This window comes from Polyergus mexicanus, unplaced genomic scaffold (assembly GCF_030449975.1).
Source record: "Polyergus mexicanus isolate NDT 795.1 unplaced genomic scaffold, iyPolMexi1.0 SCAF_19, whole genome shotgun sequence".
Taxonomy (NCBI): Eukaryota; Metazoa; Arthropoda; class Insecta; order Hymenoptera; family Formicidae; genus Polyergus; species Polyergus mexicanus.
Genome location: NW_027223339.1, coordinates 1,649,863 through 1,676,829, shown reverse-complemented (window position 1 = coordinate 1,676,829; position 26,967 = coordinate 1,649,863). Strand labels below are relative to the sequence as shown.

The following is a 26,967-nucleotide window of genomic DNA, read 5'->3' as shown; positions in this document are numbered from 1 at the left end:
ACAATGTTTGCATCACCGGGCGAGGCCTGTTGACATTCGTCCACTCCCTGCTCACTGATAGATAGACAAAGGACATTCCTAGCCTAAATTATCAAATAAAACATCTGCTTGACAACAACAAAAAGTCGACTAATAAAAGTAACAGCGAAGGGGGAGGGAATAAACAATCTTTGCATAAAATTGATTTTAAATTAGGCACAGCGTAAAGAGTAATCCATTTTATCGAAGTTCACATTTCAGCGAAAGAAATATTAATATTGTCGGTATCGTTAGAGACGTGGAACATTCCATAATACCATTCATGGTAGTTAACAAGATTGAAATATATATAAGATGGTCTATGTAAAATATCGCAGGCTGTTTTCTCGGAAACTATTAACGAGAACTCCTTTTTGATGTTTTAAGCTTCGTTAAGATTTTTTATAAAACAAATGCAATACCGCTGTGACTTTCCAGAGAAGCAGAAAAATAATTCCAATCTCATTTTCAAATAAACCAATATACGTTTTTTTCTTATATAAATCTTAGATTCTCACTATTTTCCTGTATAATAATTGAAATAAGTTTAAATAAGTTGGTAGTATTGAAAAATGCATATTCTAAAAAAATATTATATGTATAAATAATATACAATATAATGTGTGTATACATATCGATTCTTACATAAAACCTTTTATAAATGTTTGCCTTCCAATAACTTATTTTAATAATATGCAAAATAATGAAAGTGAAAATCAATATCTGATACATTCTAACAATTATATAAATATAAAATAAAAATAAATATTTGATAGATATATATAAAATGAAATTTTTTCACTTGTCTCCTCCCTTTTTTCTCTCCTGCATTTGTACGATTCTGAGGGGAAAAAAAAAAAACTGTTCCATTGAAAAGAAATTGACTTGGTCCCTTTAGAAGTTAGCGGTAACTTATCTAACCCCTAAAACATCCCAATAAACTATAAAATACTGAAAGAAAATTGTTTCATTTTCCATAATAATACCCGAGAAAACAGTTTGTAATATTTTACGTACGCGACTATCCTGTAAGATCATAAAAAAACTACATCAATATATCATTTTACAAAAGATTAAAAAATTGGAAAATATTTCATAATCGTAAAAATAATCATATACTCAATATATAAATAAAAATTTTTTTTTCTTCCTAATAACGAGATAATTAAAAATTATTAATTTAAATTATTACCTAAACATTAATTGTTCAACCCGCGCGATTAAGAATTAAACGTGATTAAATTATTTTAATATTGTGCATATGTCGCAAACTTTTTGTAATTTTTACAAAAAGTTTAAATTTTTTATAAAATACCAGTCTAAAAAAATTTGATCCTTTATAAAAAAGATAAATCTGATTTTACAAAAAACTTGCAGCAAAATATTTCATAACTTTCGAACTTAATTTTAAAATAAGAGCTTTTTTAGAAAAATTGAAAGTTAATATCTTCCAAGAGAAAAAATTTCTCGAAGAAAATTTACTACGGTTTTATAGTGTTAAACAAAATTAAATTTCAAGTTAAAAAAAAACTAGAGATTCTTGGAACATTAGATACTAAATGTAACATAAATAGTTAAAGAAGAAAGTGATAATGTTGACTAATGATTAATATTGATATATACATTGCGCTTATCTAGTGCATCTAATTTTTTTACATCATGAAATATCAGATGATACAAAGAATATAAAGGGCATAGAAAAAGGTATTGGAGATATAGGACACGAGAACGAATGAAAAGCCGAGATTCCTATTGAAGTCTATCCACTCCCGGTGTAGATTGCAAACGACAAGACGCATCACGGCCGATCTTATGCAAAGCATGAGGAAATGAGAAAGATATTAACATCAGAGATGGCAGAAAAGCACTACTGCCACAAATGGAAATATAAGTTTTTTTTTTATATATTAAAGCGAAATATCTGATACCTTAAAGTAATCTCAATGTTAATCTCCCAATTAGCGAAAAGAAGAAATAATATATTTCAGAAATTGCTATTATCCTTCCATATTATGATTATAGACAATAAACTGCAACGTTTTACATTGTGTAATTATATTACACGGTAAAATCACATAAAAGATAGAGAATAAAAAATATGCCAAATATAGATATGTCAAAAAAAAAAAAGAGATGATCAGTGAAAAGATTAGTATTAATAAAAGAAAAGCAAAGAGAGGAACATACAAAATATTGGCATTAAAAAATAATTAACATTGAGATATTATGTCAAAAGTATAGAAACGAAGATTTTCCATGAAGGCTGATGATGTGATAAAAATATATTTAAAGATTTAAATTTTTTTTTTTTTTGATATCAAAAGAAGGGAAATTTTGATAAAATTATATAAAATAAAGAATAAAAGATATTGAAATTTATATCGCTCGTGGTTCTAAGTGTACACAATGATAGTATTAAAATCGTGCTGTTTAGACAATGTTTTATAAGATAACAAAATTTTTATAATCTAATCTTATGAATAAAATGTGAAAAATTAATATTTTAATAGATTCAATCGAAATATAATTAAATATAGAATGGAATTTGGTATGATTCGGCATCATTAATTATTTCAAACTTTCGAAATATTGAAAGCTCGCGTCGAGAATTTATACCGGAATGAGTTGCCATGCGAAACATAATTCAAACGTAATATCTTATATTCTCGTTTGCCTAACTTCACTAACAGTGTTTCTCGGCGACGTTTCGAGAGGCAAACTCGTTGACCTCTCGCGATCCACCTCGCCTCGACATTAAATACGAACAAGAGTTCCATTTGTGTCGTAGGAACTTCCTAATTGTCGGGGTATAATCTGCGTCGTCGGCGTATTTAGCACAAGTTTATCGACCAGGTACAACTTCTCCGAGATACATCTGCCTTTTATCCGCCTTTGTTTAGCCCGCTTGACACGCGGTCTTTGCGCAGAAGTTACCATCGAAAATGACATTGTTGTCGGAACTTCGTTGCAGTCCGCAAACTTCGATTTATTAACTCGCAGAGTTTTTTATGACAAAAGATTTCTATCTCTAAAGATTATAATCGTTCGTATAACTACAAATCCATAATAATATAATTTATGGAGTATAATATGATCTTGATTTTTAAATATATCGGCTTTTATTATAAAGTATAAATTTTATTTTACGTTTGATTTAAAGAATATTGCACGTCGTTAGTGTGTCTATTCATAACTCTCTTATTAATCGATATATATCGTAATTAAAAAAAGAGTTTTTCACAAGTACAAAACATGAAAAGTAAGACAAATATAAAGCGTAAAATAAAACAATTAATAATAATATATATTTCTAAACCGAAATGTTGATAACTCAATAAAGAAGATTCTCTACTCGTAAATAAAAAAAATTTAGCTAGCATAAATGAAATACAATGCAAAAAAAAAACTATTTTTGAAAGAATTAAAGAGAAAATTGAAGAAACCTAAACTATTTCTATCAAAATGTTACTAACAGAGAATTTAGAATTATCAAATATTCTTGAAATATTATCCTAGTAATTATAAAAATTATATAAATTATCAATTAGAAATAAAAAACGTATGATATTAGCACTATTAAATTGATCGTAATTCACATAAATATAATATATACAAATTTTATACTCGTGAAAGAGAAAAAGAGAGAGAAAGAAAAAATTTCTCTCCATCTATTGATTTTTTGCTTTTCCTTATTGGTCAGCAAGCTCGATAATCTCAATTACCGTTTTACTTGCTAAGCGCCTATCATCGCGATTTTAAATCAGGAAACTCCTTCGTTTCCTATCGCGTTTGATAATAATTGCTAGCCGGTTAAGAGAAACGATTCTCGGCGATTTTTCTTGCAAATCAGTAATCCTACCTACAGCGAGATTTACGATTCTTATGAAACGAAAGAATAAGTATTCAAATACTTCTCTCTCTAACGAAAACTACTTTTACTCTGATATTTTAATAAGATGCTATCTCTTTCGCAATCTTTGAGAGAGTTTAACGTATTAAATATTTTAGTAATTAAATTTTTTATAAAACTAGAAAATTAAGTCTATAAAATTAAATTAAAGCTATAAAATTAAATCAAAATTCCGTATTACAGAAAAGTATACTGAAAGTCAACTCTGTTCTCTAGAGCACGAGATTTTATGATTAAATATTGAAACTTAATAAATTCTAATATTATTTTCTTAATTGTTACTGTTACATTTGTATTATACATATACTTATTCCTCATATATGCTTTTTTTATTATCTCAATTCAAATCTATCTCGGCATAATAAACATTGCATCGCGCTGTTGAGCTTTCCTTTCGCTCGCTTCATAAATGAAAACGGTTATCGGGCGCGAGCACCTGCGGTTAATGAGTACCATTCTTATTGCAATGCTGCGACAGTTAACGGTCGTAAAAAAAAAAAAAAAACTAGGATAACAGACTAAAATATCAGTGATCATAAACTGTGATTCAAACATCGGACGAAACTATTTACTTGTATATATGTTTCTCAGTGAGACATTAAATAACAAAAGAGATTTACCATATATGGATCCTCGCCCTCTCTCCCTTCTTCCTTACATATTTGTTATTCTAATATATAATATATATATATTACTTTATGGTATATTAACATTTTGGTTTTCTTTTTATTATAATTATATTTTATACAACATAATCTATATATTCTTAACATATTTAAAAAAGAAATAATTTAATATTTTATATAAACCGTAGTTTTGCAGTTTTCCTCAAGGAATTTTCAAATATAATTTTGCTATATATATATATTTCCGTTCTCTTCCAATTTATTAAAAAGAATCTCTATAAAAATATTAAAAGCTATATCTAGTTATCATTTTTTCATCAATTCAATTATTTACATTTTGATAAAATTTAGTATAAAATAGCTTTAATTTATTTCTAAATTGACGTTGCACATTTGCGTTGTACAACGCAAACCATTAATTTCCTCGCAACGCGATCATTTTTCTACAAAATAACTTTTACAAGGAAAATAGAATGTCTGAAAACAAAAAAGAAAAGATCGTCCTTATCCATCAAAGTGGTTTTAAGAGAGATTTGCTGTTCCTTCCGGGTCGCGTGAACAGCATCCCGGAATATATAGAGGGGAAAAAAAAAAAAAAAAAAATTTCGCACCGTCAAAGGCAGGAGAAAAAAACAGGACACATTCGACACCGTGCTCATGCGTGTCAACGCGTATCATGCTACACGTTGACGCACGCGGGTATGCAGATATCGAGAAACGATATCCAAAACTACCCTCCGAAGCCGCGGCGGTATGTTGATGACGTCACAAACAACGCGCACGCGCGAATCTCAGTTACATGTTGATCGTTACCCGCTTTGTGCAGCCAGCAGGCTGCTAAAGACACGTTCGCATGAAGACACCGAATCGAGCAAAGATTATGGCATCTTGGATAACGCAATAGCGTAAATAGGGGAGAAAAAAAGTGATATAAAGCATCAGGAATGCGAAGCCTAAAGAGAAACGTGAAATGAATTAAATCAAGATTGATTGTTCTATCGAGATGTAATTTAAAAAAAAATGTAATTACTAATAAAAAGCTATGCTATTTCTAAAAATTTTTATGTACAAACAATTAAAAGCACATCGCGAGATAAGCATACCGCAGGTCCTCAATTTCTTAGAGTCATAATTCTTTAGCTAAGCTTTAATAAAGTTTGTACTTGCTTTCAACGGAAAGTCTATAAGAAAAAGAGAAGTGAATATTTAATTAAGTGCTGATGCATGCTCATCCAGTTCCTTCATATAACGATCATGATCAATTTGCAAATGTTTCAAGTTGCTTGAAAGATAATATAATGTAAAAAAAATTCTACAAAATCATCATTTTTTAGAAGGAACGGAAGAAAGATAACAGAAATAAAGCGTAATCGAGTAATAAAATTGCTTTTAAAGTTTACATTAATTAAAGGATGCTCTAAAAAAATACAATGGTTAAAATAAATGAGATGATTACGCCGTGCTTAGATTTATTTATATTATTTACGGCGCCATAATTAATAATGATCAATAATAATTAAGAACAAAGAATTCAAGAGAAACAGCGTTATATAAACAAGACTGATCTGATCAACCCTTCAAATATTTCAGTCCTTAAGTAAACCGTGATCAACATTTCATTTGTCATTATTCTCGATTATGATTAAAAACAATACTTTCGGATACAATTCTTAAAAATTTTAAAATTTGCATTAAAAAAAGCATGACCGACAAATTTTTAAAAATTCGGACTCCGAGAGGTCTGAATATCTATTGTTTTACGAAATAGATCATTCACTCGGGAAAAAGATATTGATTTCACTTTATAATTTTTATATTAATAATATATAATCGTATTCTCTAATAAAGAGTCATTAATTTTATCCACATAACTTATATAATTTTGTAATAAAAATTAATTTATATTAAATATAATAATTGAACTGCATAAAAATTTAAAATTATGTAAAAAGTTTGAAAAATTTATTCTATTTTATTATCTAAGCTAAATTGCGCTTGGTAGCTCATGGGATATTGATTAGCAATTTATTTATTATAATATTATCAATCAATATATAGTAGTATGCTGTTAATAGCAATATCCAATACTATTATTATGTAACAGTAGCCATACTACTTGAATAATACATATATAATTGACATTCATATCATATCCTGGGTATATAAAAAATTGTAATTATTCAATATCGAAAAGTGACATCCTTCATCGAACCGTGCCAGTAAAGACAGACGCTTAAGGACATGGTGGATCGGATAGCTCTGTCGTTTGGAAATTTCCGCGGAAAATTTTGCCAACTCCCCCCAAAGATATCCTCGCCGACGCTCGGCTGCTGAATTCCGACTTCACGCGAAGGGGGGGCGAGAGCGCCATTGATGCAGTTAAATTTGCATCCCGTATACATTATGCAAATCATTGGACGCCCATAGCGAATATCTTTGGGGCGTGTTTCAGCTTCTTCGGCTTAATCTCGAGCCTCACAATTTTTTTTCGATCGGTCGACGAATAAACATCTTGAAACGCGAAAATCATTACATTTCGCAATTAAAATCGTCAATCTAAGAAGAAAATTGGAGAACATTCTGCTCGCCTTAGAAATATATATTAATGATGCCGAGTATAATCATTGCTAAGTTATGTTAATTGCACATCGATATTCCCATCCGAATGCAAATAATAACAGTGCGCTTGCAGCGCGCACGCGCGTCACGTTAAATTCATATATTTATGCAAATATATTACGGGTAGCAATTTATATTACGGGTATGCAAATCAATATTATTGATACAGTAAAAAATTCAATATTTATCTATCTCCTCACTATTTTAGAATATGATTAAAATTCATGAGAATTGCACATGACAATTACAGTCCTATCTGCTCAAACAATCGCGGGCGTATCATATGGATCTGAAAAAACTAAACTTGTTCCCCAAAAGTAATAAAATCATGACGTTTCACCGATTGATCATTTGTTCCACTAAATGACGACGGTTAGTTCAGTCAAGTTGAGTCACCGAGCAGGAGACAAGGAAAAGTATAAATGGAAAAGAAGATGTTCGGTCGCGAGGGAAGAGAATTGCCCTCTCTCAATGGTAATGGCTCGCAATTTGTCAAGGATTATCATGCTGCCAACTACACATCCTACGAATCCTGTAGCTTCTCGTTCTCATTTTGCGTGGATCGATAATTTTGGTAGAGATCTCATCAAAATAAGTAATTTTATTTATCGGACTGCCATATAATAATGATTTATCATATAATAATATCATACAATATGATATGATAGAATGATTTAATAAATTTATTCTTCCTTGAAATTCAGAGAATATTCATTATTCATTTTACCGCGGTATACATGTAATCCGAATAATCCAATCAAAAGACAGAAAAAAATTAGCACTTTAAAACGCGCGTTTTACTTTAAAAGAACACATCTACACGATGTGACATCATTTTTAGAAAAGTAATTTTCCGACAAATTTTACAAACAAACACACATAATTATTTCTTATTTATAAATAAAACATTTCTTTCCAAAAAGAATCAAAATAACCATCCACATATTAAATTAAAAAAGTATATCTAAAAGTAAAATCAAATAAAATCTTATGCACATCTCTACATGAAATCTACATATCTTATATTTTGATTAAGTAAATTTAATTTCTTAACTATCATATGATTTCAAGTATCGAATAGCATTTTATATGAGAGAGAAATTTATTGTAATTTAAAATATAATAAAATATATAAAAGATAATCTATTTTCAATCTTTTCTCCAATCAATCCGGGATTGCAAAAGTTGTTTTAATTTTTGTTACAATAATAGCAATATAAAACTTTAATAACGCATATACATATGTATATATAACTGAATTTTTTTATCAATAAAAGTATTACAAAAAAAAAAAATCAATATATATCAAATTAGAAACAATGTTTAAGATCTACTTAATGTCTTTTTAGTCATTAATTCTTTGTCTCAAATACGATTTATCTCTACTAAAAATTTAATAGAATTTAGATATCATTATTTTCCCAATTTTCAATATTAAATATTTGGCTAATTAAATTGTTAATAGAATTTTCCCGTTAATCTATAGTCGATTTAAAATAAATCTTTAAAAAAATTAATTTTGTCTATAAAAAATTTATTTTGTCTGTTTAGTTTTAAAACTTAGAATTTTCAAAACGTTCTTCGAGTATCGATGAACCTTGTAAACATATATTAATATTTCGATACTTTAAAATATTCATTTTTTTCACGATTGAAAGAATATTTAATACATTTAGAAACCTTCATATATATAATAATACACGTGGGCCAATTTTATAAAAAAATATGCATGCATGTGATTTTCAGCTTCCGTTAACGCATTGATTTTTCTAACTTCCGTGAACGAATTATAGTGTTACATCTACGCATCTACGTGTACACTTTACGGCATTCATTTATTTCTTATCCTTCGAGAAGATTTCCGGTTGCGTACTCACGCATTTCTCTAGATCATAAAACTTGACAGTAAATAGTAATCGCCTGCTACACGAAAATTTTTGCAAAAGATTTAGCTTGCGTACTTCATCAGAACTTATATTAGATTAACTCATAAATAATGCTATACACGTTTCTCTGTAAAAATTAATTTCTGAATGCGAATCTGAAGTCGTAACTGTTACTTTATTAGGAAATATTTATTGTTTCGAAGCACTCGGATGCTTATTTCTTTAACATATATCCGGAGGAAAATAGCCATTTAACCTATTCATATTTTACATTATTTCGAACAATTGTTTTTCCACATTGAACGAATTTATAGATATATTTGATATGTAGAATATTCTTATTATATATTAAAAATATTACAACTATATTTTTATATATAGAATATTTCTATAATATATTTTTATATAGAATATTCTTATTCACGCTTTATTTTATGTCAATTACAATATAAAAGCAAAGCTCCCCTTTTTTGATTACAATAATAGAAGAGAAATAAATCTCTTTATCTTGTTTATCTAACAAATGGATAAAAGAAAAGAAGAAGAAGAATGTAAAAGATTGAAGCTCTGAATCATTACAGTCGGCGGATTGACGTCAAAAGCAAGAAAACATACGTAATATTTTCTTGCAATAGAATGAATAGCTCGAATAGAATGTTGTTTTTTTGGCGTCTCATCATTTACGTTCGATAAAAATGTCATAAACTCATTTTTTTATCCTTCATGAACAAATAGTTGTGTGCATATGCGTGTGTATGTATAATCTATATTACAGGTACTTTTTATTTCAGACTACAATTAAATTTTACAGCGATTTATAAATTAACATACTAAAATAGAATTTTACAGAAAAAAAAAAAAAATTTGCGTGTGACTTTTCGCCTCTGACGTCATAATCCAATACAGCTGCGAAAGCTGGTCCAGAGTTTTAATCGAAGAGCATCAAAGATAGATTTCATTACCTAATGTAAACTCAGTCACAATCCCTCCTTGCACACTCTTTCATCGTCCAAGCATTATATTAAATTTCATTTCACCATTTTTGTCAGATCGAATCACTGCTATTACTGGCAAGCTACCAAGTTTCTCTCTTTCTCTTTCAAACATAGCGATTCATCTTTCAATGTGAGATAGTTAAGAAAAATGAGAAAATGGAAAGATAAAATTATTAGATAAGACAAAGGAAAAATTTATCAGATATGATGTATTTATGCAATCGTAGATTTCGAAATTTCTCACTGCATTATAATAAAAATAAAATTTCTATGCGTTAAAAAGAAGTCAAATATTGTTCGACATCAAAAACAACCGCGATATACATGCTTAAAAATGTCTGAAGATACTCTTCAAATAATCATCACAAATTAAAGTAAATAAAATTGCATAAATCTCATACATTATATAAATTTATAAATTACATTTAAAAATGTGGTTTTTTTATATAAAAATAATTTTTTTTGTAGGTTTGAAAGTAACGATATTATTTATCATCTCTTTTTTAATATTATTACTAAATCACACATTATTTATTTTTATATATTAAGAAAAAATATGAACAACTTCTCATCATAATTGTGAACAGAAAAGATCAATTTCTTTTGTATCGATCTGTAGATGAGTTATAATATCAAACGCGTACTACGAGAAAGTGCACTCAGAAAGCAAGTAGTCGGAAAATCTCTGGATATAAAGTTGGCCTAAGCTATTTAATATTATAAGGTAAAGACGATTGATCGTAATAATATCTAGTAAATGAGAAATCAGAATCGCAAGACATAATATTTACCCACATAATTCATGCGAATGTACATTCAATACTTAATCTGTTTTGATAGGAATAAGAACAATGTGATGTGATTATTGCAATATATAATTAATGCAAAATTGTATTTTATTATAAATCTTGACATAAAAAACCAATTAGAAATTTAATTAAAAATTAATTTTAACTCTTAGCACAAAATATACCTGTAATTCCAGAATTTAATCCCTTTGTTTTCTGTTTGTATAAAAAAAATAATAATAAATAATGAAAGTATTAATTTCCCAACGCTTTTTTTTATTTTGTAAATTCTTAAATAGTTGAAATAATAAAAGTAACATTATGTATGTATAAAAAATTATTTTTTTTTAAATCTAAAAAGAAATAAGGAATCTGAATGATCCGTAATTATCGAGTATCAATTTTTTCTATATCATCAGTAAATGTTTAATTTCCTGAAATTTATTATCGTATACAAAATATTCTAATTTTGTCAAATCTCATCACATATAGATATTAAAAAATAATAATGAAGAAAATAATATATGCTTGAAAACAACACAGTGAGGGCAATATTTTTTATTATATATTTATTATATTTTATTATATATTCTATTATAATATATATATATATATATATATATATTCATTATATATATATATATATATATATATATATATATATATAATGAAAAATGCTTCAATATTAAAATAGTATTCAATGCATTAAGATTAAGTATTATACCAATATCTGATATCATAAATGAATGATTCTCTAATTGTTTTTTCATTTACTCAAATAAGATATGCGTCTCTAATTGTTAAAATATATTTATTATATTTGGGTTTATCATCGTTACACTTTATCAAGCACTCGCTGTATGCAGGAAGAATCACAGGTTGGAGCGCAAACGCCGCGTGCGCGTACACAGCTTCTCGTAACGCGAGCTTAAATTCTGGCAGAACAGGCGCCTGATTTCGGATTCCGATTTTGGTGCAACAACGTATGCTTGACATGCGTTATCAACGTCGCTGACAAGGCACCGAGCGAGTGACGATAATGTGGTTAAAGGGCGACAGGCAAGGGTGTGTAGACGGTTTAGGACGGCCGCAAATGCGACCGAATATCGTTTAGCCGGCATTCAACTCCCGACGCGACGGAATTAACCGCACACGAGATCGCGAATGAATACGTTTCGCGATGCTATATCCCGGAAAAGTACTGACGGCGATACTGACTCGCAATTTTCCATTGCCGAACAGACGCAGGGCGCCGTCTGGACGCCCATAACCCGGCATCTGTGCTCTTTCGCGGCGAACCTTACGCATGGATGCGCCCGAATGCGCAGCGTGCAGTTTAGCTATAAATCGTGCATTGCACGAAAAAGTTTTACGTGTAAAATTTAATTCGTGATTTAATTACGAAGTTTATGTAATTCTGAAGAGGTATAAAATTAAGCCTCAGGCAGAATAAGTGAGAAAAATATACGTCTTCTGTACACAAATTACATGCATCCATCTCTTTCTTGATAGCAAATTAATTCGGAATTACTGTGTCAAGTAAGGTCGAAAATGAAATGTATCTATTATGACAAATGAAAATTTGGGTTTTAATTTCGGAGATATTCAATTTACAATGATATCTCAGCAAACGCAATTTATTTTCAATTAGTTTTTATAGTGGGATAATGGAGATTAGAATCGATGATTCAGGCCAATCTAAGAGATATGATGAATATCATAAAATCCAAAGATAAAATTGTGAGGCGGGATAAAAGAAAATTATGTGGTCATTCTATTATACGCGATTAGCCGCATCAAATCTCTGTTTTCTTGATTTAATGTCACACAACGATAAAGAAGCTCTAAAGCGTTACGAGCATCGCGTATGATATAGAAAATAGTAATGTCCAATAACTGTACGGAATTTAATATACGAAACAAAAATTGAATTGCAATCCCTATTATTTTTCTATATCTCATCTAACTCGTATAAGTTACGATAAACAATAACGATAATTTCAATAAACCAATCAAACTTTAATAAAATTTTGATAATAAATAAAAGATAATAAATATAATTCTAGAATCATCGAAATGTATCTATGATACTGTTAATAGGAATTTTTACAGAATTATCAAATTTAATTTTATAAGAATATTCATTAGAAAATCCGTGAAATATAAATACCATGGATCAAGTTAAATTCTTCGTTTTTAAGAACTTCGTTTTTTTATGCTATTATAATTCTCATATTTCTCAGCATTTTTTAAATTGCTTATTTATTTTCACAATAATCTCTTCCTTTTCATAATAATAATAATAATTTAATGAAAATGGCTGTAGATAAAATACATTTTTTTTTGTTTCTTAATCAAATATATAATGCCTTCCGTATCATAAATAGGTAACTAGAATAATGATTAACTACACATACTCAAAGCTAAATTACGCATTAAATAATGTTATTATGTGCACGAAGAGGATATTATCGTACATGAAAGGAATATTATATATATATATATATGTATATATATATATATATATATATATATATATATATATATATATATTACGTTCTCATAAATACTGATAAACTTGAACCGCATAACAAAAAGTAAACTTCTAAAATAAAACTTTATTCATAAATATTAAAATTTTATCTGTTTCTGATAATCATTTAATGACTATTCATTAGACATTAAATAAATCTTTTTATTACTCAAAAAATTTTCGTCTATCAAAGTTGAAAAATAATACATAATTTTATTTAAGAACGAAATGACGATAGAGCCTTAAAAATTGTCGCATTCCTTCGTCAATAAAATAGATATACATATATTACATTATGTTCCTCTTAAAAAATGTTCCTCTTCAATTTTGCATATTTGTATAAATTAATTAAAATGGGAGACCTTTTAAATAATGGACCGAATATATCAGGAATTTATTATCGTAAAGATTGTAAGACAGATTTTTTAAAACAAAAGCAATATAAAAACAAAAAAAAAACAAAAAAAAAGATTTCAACGCGATTATTTTGATTTCTTAACAATAAATTATAAAAGTTTTATACAAGCAAAAATACGGTACAGAATTTAGTAAAGTGTTCCTCTTCTAAATTTATATTAATTTGTGATTATATTGTATTAAGAAAAAAAAAAATATGCCATATAAATATTATTTAATAGATACAGATTTTAATTATTAATATTATATATAGATATTATTCGCTCTTAATAAGATATATTGTTATTTTTTAATATGCCAAACGACAAAATTGGCCCAATCCTTTAATTTTTCATTATGCAATCTATTTGAATTTGACCATCAGCTACAAAGAATGACGCGAATAAATATTTCTAAACTCTATTTCCTTCGTGTCGTACGATAAAACAGTGTGCTTAAAGCATGACACAGACAAGAACTTCAGATTCGCAAGAGATTGTACTCGAGAGGATATCGATCCGCGTCACATGCGATCTTCGTTTACTATACACCACGTTTATATCGAAGTATCCTCGTTTATTGAGTCTCGGCCCATCTCTCTCAACCCTACCAACCCCTCAAGATAAATAAGTTCTTACCTCATAAATAATGCGGTAACGAAGCGCGTTTCTTTTTTTTTATCGTTGCCTACTGCGGCAAAGCCCGGCAGGAAAGGTGAAATTCGTCGAGCGTGCGGGTGTCAGTCGTAAATTTTATCCGCGAAATTAAACATTATCTTGAAAAGAAGTACAGTCGAGCATTTATATTTTAGTATAACTGTTTATAATTTCTTTATTTTGATCATACAGCAAGGAGAAAGGGCCTGCCCTTTAACATTACGTCTATTATATTTAGGAGTCAAAAGGTATCTTAGGGAATCCCTTAGGGAAGAATAGAACATGAAAACTTTATCTGTATCATAAACATTGTGTTATGCTGTCATTTTATAATTTAATATACATACGTTTTACAAAAAAAAAAAAAAAAATTAAAACATATTAATGCAGAACTTGTCAATTTATATTTATCTTTATCTTTGAAATTACGTAATATAAATTAAAAACAAAGTATATTCAACGATTTAATTCGATGCGTTAATTTTCATCAAAAATTAAATGATGTTAATTTTCACAATGATGGGAAACTAACTAAGCATTAAGTATACAGTGTAAAAAATTATGTTAGAAAAATTATTAGAGCTAAATTGTATGTTGGAATTGAACGATTAATATTTAAACCGCGACAATTGTCGATCAGTGTAATGATCTCAGTCAATGCGATAATTCTAGTGTTATTCGTGAATGATACTTCGTTTCACAATTTGTCGTCCTTAAATTCATATTCATAGATGAAAAATTAATAATATGAGTGAAAAATATAATTTTTTCGTCGCATAATGGCAATGAAAAATACTCAATCCCGCGTTTCAAGCGTCAATATCGATCAATTCCTCGTCAAATACAATCACCGGAGCAAGCGCTCGGAACTGTCAGTGGTAACGGCACGCGTCGTGTCAGACGCGACGCGCACGCGACAAGACGCACCGCGCGGCTCGGCATCGCGCCGATCCAGCCAATGGATAATTGTCGTTCCGAATTTCCGCGAGTCGGAGCCATTAGATGCGATCGGACACGAAACCGCATGACTTTTTGACTATCATGGACGTGAAATTGCCGGAGCGGCATGACGAAAAAGGATGAAAAAGAATAGAGGGCAAAGGAAGACGGCGCTCTCTTACCTTGCTACGTCACGGCGAGATACACGCGAAAATCCGTCCATGCCATTCTCTATCTCGAGCACAGCACCGTTACTGCACCATACACAGAGCACTACTTGAGCAACACCTCCCTCACAGTCGATCTGTCTCTATCTTTCTCTATATTCCTCGTTTCCTCCGTCTACTTCTCTCCCCTTTGTGTCTTCATCCACCTGTGCATTTTTCTCTCTCGCTCTCTCTCGAAATCTCTCTGTCTCTGTCTCTGTCTGTCTGTCTGTCTATCTCTATCTCTCTCTCCCTCCCTCCCTCTCTTTCTTTCCCTCTCTCGGTCTATTTCTGTCTGCCTGCCTGTCTCTCTCTCTCTCCCCCTCTCCCTTTGTCACGCCGGCAGGAGAAATCCTTCGTCGTCGGCCTCCCTTTTCTCCAGCACCTTCTCCTTGCTCTCGGGGACGACGATCGGGCCGTGTCAACGAGCGCGACGCCGCGATCGAGAATGATCGCCAACGACGGCGTCGATAGCGATGACGACGACACCGGCGACGTCGTCGACGGCGAGGGCGACGTGAGACGTGATTAGGAGAAAGAGGAAGAAGAAAAGGAAGCGCCTCCCTGCGGCACGCGCGCGCGCGAGAGAGAGAGACGATCCAGCATCCAGCTACGCCCGTGACAGCGTCTGGGCAACTACTGAGGGAGAGGATCTGCGCGGTTCCGGCGCAAGCTTTCGTTCCCGTTTTGACCAGACACGGCGCCACCGTGGACCACCCGTTTCCCCCGAGGGACAAAAACAAAAAAAAAACGAGGGATCGGGGTGAAGATAAAGACACCCGGACCCGGATGATACGGAATAGGGGTGTCCGATGATATTATCGCGATATTAGAAAATATAGATCTTACTCCCTCATATTTTCTTCGACATTTACTTGCCGATATTGTAGATGATATCAATATTTAATAGGAATCATAACTAGCAACATCCTATGTGCCAACATATACAATTTTCTTTTATCTTTTATAAGTCATTTAAGAGTAACTGCGTCTCTTTTCCTTTCATAAGCTGCACATATAATTTGTCTAATCAACCTCCTTCCATTATAATATAATAGCCAAAACTTACACGTTTAAATGTAACAAATAACCGGTTCTATAACCGATTTATTTTTTATTTTCATAATTAATTTCTATTTATTTTTATTCAATCTATGAAAAGAGTTAGGCACCGATAACAATATTTCACAATTGATCATACTTAAATGTTTAAATTACGTTTGTTATATAAATGTTTCGATCTTTTATATCTTTAAATGAACATTTTTAATACATATAATTATACCTAAATACAAACTTTTTATTTATGAAAAAAAAAAAAATAACATGGTTTTCTTTAGTAGACTCTACGAAAACAAATTATTCATTTATATTAATTTCAAATGACCATCTACCTTAATTACAGTTTATTTGAAGAGCTTCAAAGAGAAAAGACAGATTATATAAATATATATATTTTTTTTAAAACGTAAATTGAATATGATATATTATAATATTATAAATTTATATATAAGCTGTCTTGGAGGAGAGCGAGAGAGAGAGAGAGAGAGAGAGAGAGAGAGAGAGAGGAAGAGAGAGAGAGCGCATAATCTTTTTACTATCTTAAAATTTGAATTCACGTTGCAACATACAAATTGCATCGACAAAGATAACGAAATGCATCAGCAGTGACTTAAAATTTCATTTAATTAAAATTTATCGGGAAAGGTTCACACTCGCTCTCTTCCTCCCTCTCTCTCTCTCTCTCTCTCTCTCTCTCTCTCTCTCTCTCTCTCTCTCTCTCTCTCTCTCTCTCTCTCTCTCTCTCTCTCTCTCTCTCTCTCTCTCTCTCTCTCTCTCGCGCGCGCGCACTTCTAGATACGATGCCCCCCCCCCCCCCCGATCGAGGCCGCAAAAATTACACCATCGCTGAGATACGATATTTTGGCGAGATGAGTTTTGCACGGTCGATACCGCGTTACAATGTCGGAGGCGATATACTAACGGACTATTAGAGTACTGATATCGTACGTCGTTAAAAAGGCGAGACTGCCTTTTACCGGTCGCGGCACGATCTTCAGTAAATTCGACGGACTACGTGACGGGGTCTCGTTACAATTTAGGGGTTGAGAACCAACGTGTAAATAGCGACGAACCGACGATATTTTCGCGGAAACGAAATTGTGATCGGAATCATGAGCTAATGAAAGCTATATCTCTCTTCTCTTTTCTTACATTATAATAAAATATAATTTTTACTATCTACCCTCTTCTCCTTGATATATTTATTATATAATTATTTAAAGTATGAAAAACAAGATTGCAAATTGCAACTAATCTTATTTCATTTTCTATGATAATAAAACGAGAAATTACAAGTGATGTTAAAAGCGTCATTATCTGTTGTCAGAAACAATCTACTTTTGCTATATACGTTAACTTATTTTTTATTATTATATGAAGGACAGGAAATAACCATGTTTAATAATAATTAATTACTGGATATGCATGTAAATAAAGTAAAAAAATTGAAGCAAGAATATCAAATTTATAAAGACAGATGCCTACGAATTGCAAGAATTGCATAAAAAGACAAACTTTTGTGGAAATATATACAAATATTGTATATAAGATATAAATGCACAAAAATATATCTAACACAATATCTAAAAACACATGTAAAGATATCAGAAATATTAAATTTGTGTAAAGATACATATATAAAAGTTTCACATAAAATATGCAACAATAAAAAATATTAAATAGAAAATATAGAAATGTTAAAGTCACACACACTTGCATCGCAATTAATTATAAATGCAAGGATATGTGTGTATATAAAATGATATAATAAATACAAATTTTCACGACGCGATGTGCAAAATATAAAATTGTTAATTTAATAATGCATGATTGTTCCTATTTTTGATATTGGAAATCTCGGTGCGATTACTAAAAAATATTATTACTACGTGTTAAATACTATGGAATTACTATACACGTGGTATAATTTTTTTTTTTTTTTTTATAACACTGCACTATGCGTATTCCATTATCTACTTTATATATTTATATATATAAATAAAAAATTACATACATTATACAAAATATAATTTTAATATTTATAAAAATTTATCTATTTACATAAATTTGTTGTAAATATATAAATTATATTTATATATTTTCATATATAAATTCCATATTTAACATCATACTTTATTTGTTTACTCTTATTAGAAACAAATATCGTAAGCAGAAAGTATTTAAATTATTTTAATTAATATTTATTTCCTAATCATATGAAATGAATTTAATTATATGAAATAATAATATATCAACTATGATATAAAGAGTGCAGGAAATGTACTTGAAAAAACAAATTAATTAAAAAATTAATCAAAACTCACCATTTCGCGACGTCCCTCGATGTTCCTACAGCAATGCATTTTCCGCCGCAAGGGCTTGTACCTGGAAGGGGTGCAGTCCTCACACGCAGTCTTCATACATCCAATTCAGTCCATATATATGTAGTCTCCATAGTCCAGTCAATATTCCATAGTCGATGTCACAGAGTACACTCGTAATGTAAATATTTCATTAAATTATAATTTTAACGAGTTTAATAATTAAATAATTCGAATGTGCTAATCAATGAATATTTATCGTGAAATATTAAATTTGCGAATTTGATTAAAGAATTTAATGTCTATTGTACTTCAGTCTTTTTATATTACATTTAGTCTTCATTTCACACATAATACACTCGCGACACAAAGCGACTTAATTTGCAAATCTTTTTAACCATATCCGTATTGCAAAATATTTTTAAGTTTGAATCATATTTATCGCGCTAAACAAAATAAAATTTATACATTTTTTAATATGTAAATATAATTTATACACACATTTATATATATTGTACACACTTCGTAGCATTTTTATGAAGATCATCACCTCGCAATATCTTTGCAAAAATTGTTATCGTAATATCTTTGTGACAATTGCTTCAACTCAATATACCTTGGAAAGTTTAATTTTACAATTTCTTTGCAAGTATCATTTGACAGAAATCGCAATATTAAAAAAAGCGTAAAAAAACCTGAGATCTGAATATTGTTAACGGTATTCAAAAATTTCAGATAATTGCCGAATAAAATGGCCACAAGAATTCTAATACTATCGCAAAATTCTTACGGTTCGCGGTTTAATTCAATGATATTTGTGCTATTTAATGTAACCGCAGCCGCCAGATAAAAACGAAATAGAAACATTACATTTGAATCGTAATATTATTTTTGCTAAGAAATCGTTCTATTTCGATGTACTAAAATATTATCCCCGTACATATATTGTACGTATTGTTGTTACTTATCACGCGCTTGTGTTCGTGCTCGGTGTAATACACGATGCTTTTGACCTTCGCATAACTTGAATCGAACGCGCGCCAGTGATACAGCGTCCTACCCGAATGCTAGACCAGATCGGAATGAGTATACGGCTGAGAGAAACACTGTATTTATGTTTTCTCTCTACAATTTTCTCCCTACAACACAAAAAAGATGAAGTAAATGTATACGTTTGAAATAATGTTGCTAAAAAAAACTATTGTATACGTAAATGTAAATTTACAAAGAGGCATATTCACTATAAATATAACTGAATGTATATTAAGATCACAAGAAATATAGTAAGAAAATAGAATTGCACAAAACTCGAGACGAGACAAACTTCGTAAGAATGTTGTAATTGTGTAGTATTGAAAATTTTCGAAAACTTAAATCTTGTCTCGAATTATCGTAACAAAAATCTCATCTTGTATTGTCATATCTCGATTTTATTAACAATTTTTATCTAATATTAAACATAATAGGCCAGACTAAATTATATATATTATTCAGAACATTTTTACAATTATACTATTTAAAAAAATAAGAGAAATTTCATAATACTTACTATATAATTTTAATATTATGTTTTATAATTGCATTGATATTCTTTCGAATTTTTGAAATACAAATCAATTCTTCTTTTGAAGAAATACTGCGATAATATTATAATGCTTCACTAAAAAATAAAAATTTACAACATAAAATTCAAAAGTCTCTCTTAATTTTATGTCTATTGAAAAGTTTTGCTTCTCTTCTCTATTGCAAATCGGTCTCATGAATGAAAAAGTCTCAGAAATATTATAATAAACAGAAATATCTTTCACTCAAGATTGTTATGTCATATCGTAAATATTTCTGATGATGAACAAGATACAACTACAAATATAATCAGTTTATTCAATATTATTTTCCAAAATTCAATAATTGTTTTACTTCCTAAAGTTTTATGCAAAAAAAAAATAAAACAATAGAAGAAAATTAGGATAAATCAAATTTCAACATTTTCTCTTGACTTTACATTTTAACTTTTATAAAGTCTGAAATTATATAATCATTTAAACTTTATGTTACTTTAGAGTACATTCAATATATTTGATATGCAAATTATATCTCCCTCAAATATAATTACACAAAAAATATACATTCTTGTACCTTGCATTTATCTTTCACACATTGTATTAAAAAACATGCTGAATTCTAAAACACTAATTATATTTTTCTTATCTTTATGGAATTATAGTTTCTGTATCTTTATGATAAAAATTATACATCAAGAACACCAAATATTTTTTCTTCTTTATTTTCAAAATTTAATATAATAAATGATGTATAATAGTTTCAACTATTAATTAATTTTAACTAGAACATTGTAAAAAAATCCTTCAATAAGTTCATACTTTTATAGTTATTAGAAAACTATTTTAGTTTAGGAGAAATTTAAATTTATCACAATATAATAAACATTCAACTAATTATATGTATGTGTGTATGTATTTGAAACTGTATTGTATATGTTATTAAATGTATTGTGTGTATCAAACATTAATAAATTATTAGAATATATAAAAATACAAAAAATACTATATATACTGATATATACTTATATTTACTTATATGTATTAAAAGAAAAACTAACATGGCAGATTGTTTTTAAAAAAAATCGCCAAATTTTTTACTTTTATAATTATATATATAATCTTCCCTTATAAAAAGAATGTCGAAGTATGTATATCAAACTATGATATATCTCAATAAATAAAAAGAACGCATATAAAGGAACTTTTTTTAGACTTACAATTATATAATCTACCCTCAGGAAAAGAATGTCAAAGTATGTATATCAAACTATGGTAATATATCTCAATGAGTAAAAAGAACACATATAAAGGAACTTTTTTAGACTTACAATTATATAATCTTCTCTCATGAAAAGAATGTCAAAGTATGTATATTAAACTATAATGATATATGTCAATGAGTAAAAAGAACATATATAAAGGAACAAAATAATACTAATCAAATATAAGTAAAATATTAATGCCCTATACACAACTCAACTGCTATGCTCAATTTATATACTTTTTTGAATTTCTTATAAAAACTGATATAAATAAAAATATTTTCTGTTTTTTATTAATTATGATTTACCATTACTATATTTCTCTTTAACATATTCTTTGAGAAATCTAAAAGTTAATTTTTTCTTGGATAACAAAAGCCTAATTTTTGTTTATTTCTTATTTCATAACTATTTTAATTTTTTGATATTAAATATATTTTTAATTCTCTCTCTCTCTCTCTCTCGCTCTCTCTCTCTCTCTCTCTCTCTCTCTCTCTCTCAGCTTTAAATCAAAATTTTATTAAAGTAGAGTCTATTCAAAATTAATTAAATAATAAAGCACTGCTATATAATTATATTCTTAAAACTTTTTTAAGCAAAGAATCTGCAATGCACAAGAAATAAAAAAAACACATATAATATATAAACTTTATAAACAAAAAAATATTATATTATTAAGAAAACATAAACAAAAAAAAGTTTTCAAATAACTAAAAAATAACAAAAAAAAAAAAAAAAAATTACATATGAATGTAAAATGTACTAACTTATCAAAAGGTAAAATTGTTAATAAAATCTTGAATTATTGTAAATATTCCGAATGAATAGTTTCAGTATGTATTTTTGTGATGTTCAAGAGCGATTTTCATAACTTGTGTAAAATGTATCACTCCATAGAGAGAGATGTCATATTAGAAACCAATTATCGTTAATGTTTTATATTGCACACTTATTAATCATCATGAAGAAGTATGTGTCTTTGAAAAGCACGAAATCTAACATACGATTTTGAACACTTATTACAAGTATAGTACTTCTCATGAAGACCACCTAATATATGATGCACGAGCCTCAGATGTTGAGCTAATGATGATTTGTGTCTGTAAATGTGTTATAATAAATATATGCTCTACTAAAACAGCAAATAACTTTTCATTTTTTACCTGTAATCTTACCTATATATTTTATTGCAGATATTACATTTGAAATCCTCTTTGTAAAAGTCGCAGCGAGTAAAATGTTTTCTGAACTGATGCTTTTCATTAAATATTCTTCCGCATTGAGCACATTGAATAACATATATATCTAAAACAAAAGATTATTTGTTTCTATTCGTTAAATATTCATTTTACACACACACACACACACACACACACACACACACACACACACACACACACACACACACACACACGTATATATAATAGAAAAAAATTTACTTTATTTACCTTCTTTGATTTCATGTAACATTTCTTTGGATTTTGACACAGATATATCAGCTGAGATTGCAGTTTGAATGAGTGATTCATCTTGAGAAATTATTTTGCTATTACTTTCTTTCGTTAAATTGTTTTCTAAATTCAGATAATCCATTTCATCAAAAATGTTTATATTTTCTAAAGATTCAAAAAAATGTATTGGTCCATTAGGATGTGTAACAAGTTCTGAATATGATTCTACACAAATATCTTTTACTTTATCAATATGATAAGATTGTAAATGTTGTGATTTATTTTGTTCCATTGATGAAACATTTGCATTGTTTTCAACTATTTCTGCTATGCTATCGTTGCTAGTACATACATTTTTCTTTATAATATGTGTCTCTTCAAGCTTTTCGTAACAAAGACTTTTCTTGTCTAATTCTTCCAACCAAATATCACCAAGTATATCACGATAATAATCACCAGTATAAAAATCATACGTAAATAGTTCTGTTTCCTTGTCAGTATTTATAGAGGTTGAAACTGGCTCTTCATAAAATATAATATCTTTGTCATGCGACATACAATTTGCACAAGTGCAAGTATACAATACTTCAGGGTTCAATAAGAAATTTGAAGCAGCGTCTCTATCTATCAAGTCTTCTTTTAAATCATTTATCATTATTGGAAACTTATAATTTGTATGATCTGTTTGGAAAACGTTTTCATTCTGCATTATATTGAACTCTGTTGAATTACCAGAAATAATAGGATTACAATTTATGTCGTACTTTTTCTCAAAATTGTAATTTTCATTGTTACAGTAAAAAATATTAGACGATTCCACTGATTTTGCTTCAACATCATCTAAATCATTTATATTTGAAGTCGGTTCATAGATGGATTGAGTAAGTATAATGTTACTGGGAAAATTATTAACATCTTGCACTGCAATGTTTTCTTTCATATTTACTTGTGAAATAGTGGTTAATCCATCAGTATCAAAGTCTAATTTTTTATATGACTTGGTTTTTGTTCTGCAACTAGATTTGCGATGTATTAATTTTCTTGATTTCTTGTTATACAAATTTCCTTCCTGCTTATTATTTTTTGATCTCTTCAATGATGCATTCTTTTTATAGTTTAATGGAATATGTAATGTATTTAATTGATTAACCTTTTGTAATATGCTTTTATCTTTATTATTATTCCAATCAGGCATATCATATGATAGGTCTAATGGATTGTGTACTTGTTTCCTTTGATGATGTGATTTTGATGATGCAATTTTACTATAACTAGCTTCCATTTCTAAATCAATGCTAGATAATATTGTATTTAGCTCAAAAGAAGTATTTATATCTCTTGTTAATAAGCAAGTATCAACCTTATCTAACATAAGTGCTTTATTATTTTTATATATTCTTGTATTATTATTTCTTAAGATATTAGGTAAATTCCGTATAGGTTGTGTACTGTGCAATGCAGTTTGATTTGCAATAATTTCTTCTTTTAATATATTCAGATCCTCAACAAAAATGGGTTTAGAAAGCAAAGTTATTTCAGCATCCTTCATACTTCTTTCAATATTGCAATTCTGTGCCTGCATACTCTGGTTTGATATATATAAACCTTTAATCACAATAAATAAAAAACAATTGGCGCAAACATTTTTATAATAAATATATGCCTACATCAATTAAACTCTTCATCAATTAAAAAATATATTACAGATATAGAAGAAAGTTGCATGCATAATTATTTATTACTAATTAATTATTAAATCCATGATTACATTGCATAATTAAAGGAATAAAATTAAGTTTTTAATTAGCATTTGAAAGAATATTTACTATATATATTTTTACTTTCATTTAGGTATAAATAGAATCTTTATGATATAAATAATAATAAAACTAACTTTTGTTTCTTATGTAAAATAATAATAAGTGTCAATATATATAACATCATAAAAATCAAATTAGACATATATGTCACATGTTTAATATAATATTGATTATCTGAGCATAAATAATGATAATGTTGACACACAAATAATCTGAAACATCATTTTATATATATATGTACAGTAAAAATATTATGACAGGAAATATAAATATTTAAATTTTAGATTTTAATATTTCTATATCTTGAATTCTATAATTGAGAATCATCACATACACATATTTATATGTATTATTTAAGTATTGATTTTAATCATAAAATCCCTTTTAATTATATTTTCTATTTTGTTTTCAAAATAGAATACAGAAGCAAATACAAATAAAACAGATAGATCATTTGTTTCTTTCTCAAGCTTTGAAAAAATGCAAAAAATCATTTATAATAAAATCAAAAATTATTATTATGAAGAAATCAGGCGTCACTCAATCCTTGTAAAGTTTTTTCTAATTAAATATTTGTTACAAATCTTTATAAAGTGCGCGCAATAAAACTCGGGATATCTTTGTGACTAAAAAAATCGTTTATCACTTAAAATATTAATAAAAGTAATAAGCAACAAAACACGAGATAATCGTCGTTTTGTCTTTTTTCTTTCGGATAGAATGAACAACTATTAAATACGAGATGAAAATACATGTCTTTATGTATTATTGTTTATTCTAAGAAACTCTGCACACACATACACACACCATCGCCAATTAATAATATTTACAGATGTCAATTTAATTATTAGAAATAATGTCAGACTCACATTCCATAGACACGGAGAGCTATCTTTCACGTCTTATTCTTCAAGAGATCCCACATCGGTATAACTATCACAATGCAGATATATACACGTATCTACATTCTATATAATGAATTCGTCGCTTGCTCGTGCAAGACTAAAGTGAAACAAGCGGCGATTCGACGCGCAAAAGAGCGCGTCACTAAACAGAAAAAGAAACTTGAGAAGTCCTTGAGAGCGATAATCGCATGGCATAGAAAAAAGATATCCTACTGTAAACACTATCGCCCGACTACGGTCCCTTTTCTAAACATTCGATATATTCATCACGATGGCGTCGATAAAATATACGTTCCCAATCGGATTCGTACATAAACAGATCTCTATATAAATATATGAAAAAATATAGGTCTGCCGTGTGAAGGAGCCGTGGAAATTTTGTAATGTTTTCCACTTGCATCCAAAGTGTAAGACTAGCATTAGATCAGGGGTTCCCAAACTTCATGCCTTCGCGTCCTTTTTCAGACTGTTGACATTAATATATTCATTCTTGTGTTGTTCCCTTTGATAATAACTTACAATCAATATAGGATTCATATAGACAACTTATAACGTGAATGCTAACCTTTAGCCTAACATACATTACTAATTATCCTTTTTTTTTTTCTTTATAAATTGTGTCTATCTTTCCGCGATTTGAGAGCCATCATATTGACGTGATATATTACGTGAATTAACCAAACCAGGATTACCAATCATAATACTTTATAATATAAACAAAGAAAGTTTGATTGACAAAATAATACGAAACTAAACATTTGTCAAAATTTGTGAGTTAAAAGCAATGACTGAGATTGTTATGCACATATACATTTTTTCAATATTTATATTATTAAGAGATACAGTTAAATTGAAAATATTTTAGTTTGTCGGTTCTAGAAAATAATAATCATTTATATTGTTAATGTGTTTTAACTTTTAAATTTAAATTATGTATATTTCTATTAATAAATATGTATAATTCTATTAATAAATAAGTAAATTTCTTGTAAATGGTTCAGGATAATTAGCA

General features: G+C 28.8%; 2 protein-coding genes across 3 annotated transcripts in view; both read right to left on the bottom strand.

Annotated features, from left to right (window-relative positions):
* The window catches only part of Task6 (TWIK-related acid-sensitive K[+] channel 6), a 75,762-nt gene extending 56,466 nt beyond the window's left edge, over positions 1–19,296 (bottom strand). The window contains exon 1 of one of the 2 annotated variants that reach the window (XM_070311353.1): positions 18,959–19,296. The gene's annotated coding sequence lies outside the window, so the exon portion shown is untranslated. Of the gene's footprint in view, positions 1–15,548; positions 16,287–18,958 lie in introns of those variants that run through there. The other variant, XM_070311354.1, reaches the window with a different exon arrangement.
* A 3,306-nt stretch (positions 19,297–22,602) lies between these two features.
* On the bottom strand, positions 22,603–26,931 carry LOC138941446 (uncharacterized). Its single transcript, XM_070311120.1, has 4 exons — positions 25,920–26,931; positions 23,228–24,835; positions 22,955–23,084; positions 22,603–22,879 (listed from the first exon to the last, which is right to left on the bottom strand). The coding sequence occupies exons 1-4, from the start codon at positions 25,924–25,926 to the stop codon at positions 22,732–22,734; spliced, it is 1,893 nt and encodes a 630-aa protein (XP_070167221.1). The 5' UTR covers positions 25,927–26,931; the 3' UTR covers positions 22,603–22,731.
* Positions 26,932–26,967: the final 36 nt, after the last annotated feature.

Excerpts from the sequence above, each read along its gene's own strand:
- LOC138941446 (XM_070311120.1), bottom strand. Across the intron at positions 23,085-23,227 it reads GTTACATGAAATCAAAGAAG|ATATATATGTTATTCAATGT; the intron begins GTAAATAAAGTA and ends CTTTTGTTTTAG. Across the intron at positions 22,880-22,954 it reads ATCTGCAATAAAATATATAG|ACACAAATCATCATTAGCTC; the intron begins GTAAGATTACAG and ends ACACATTTACAG.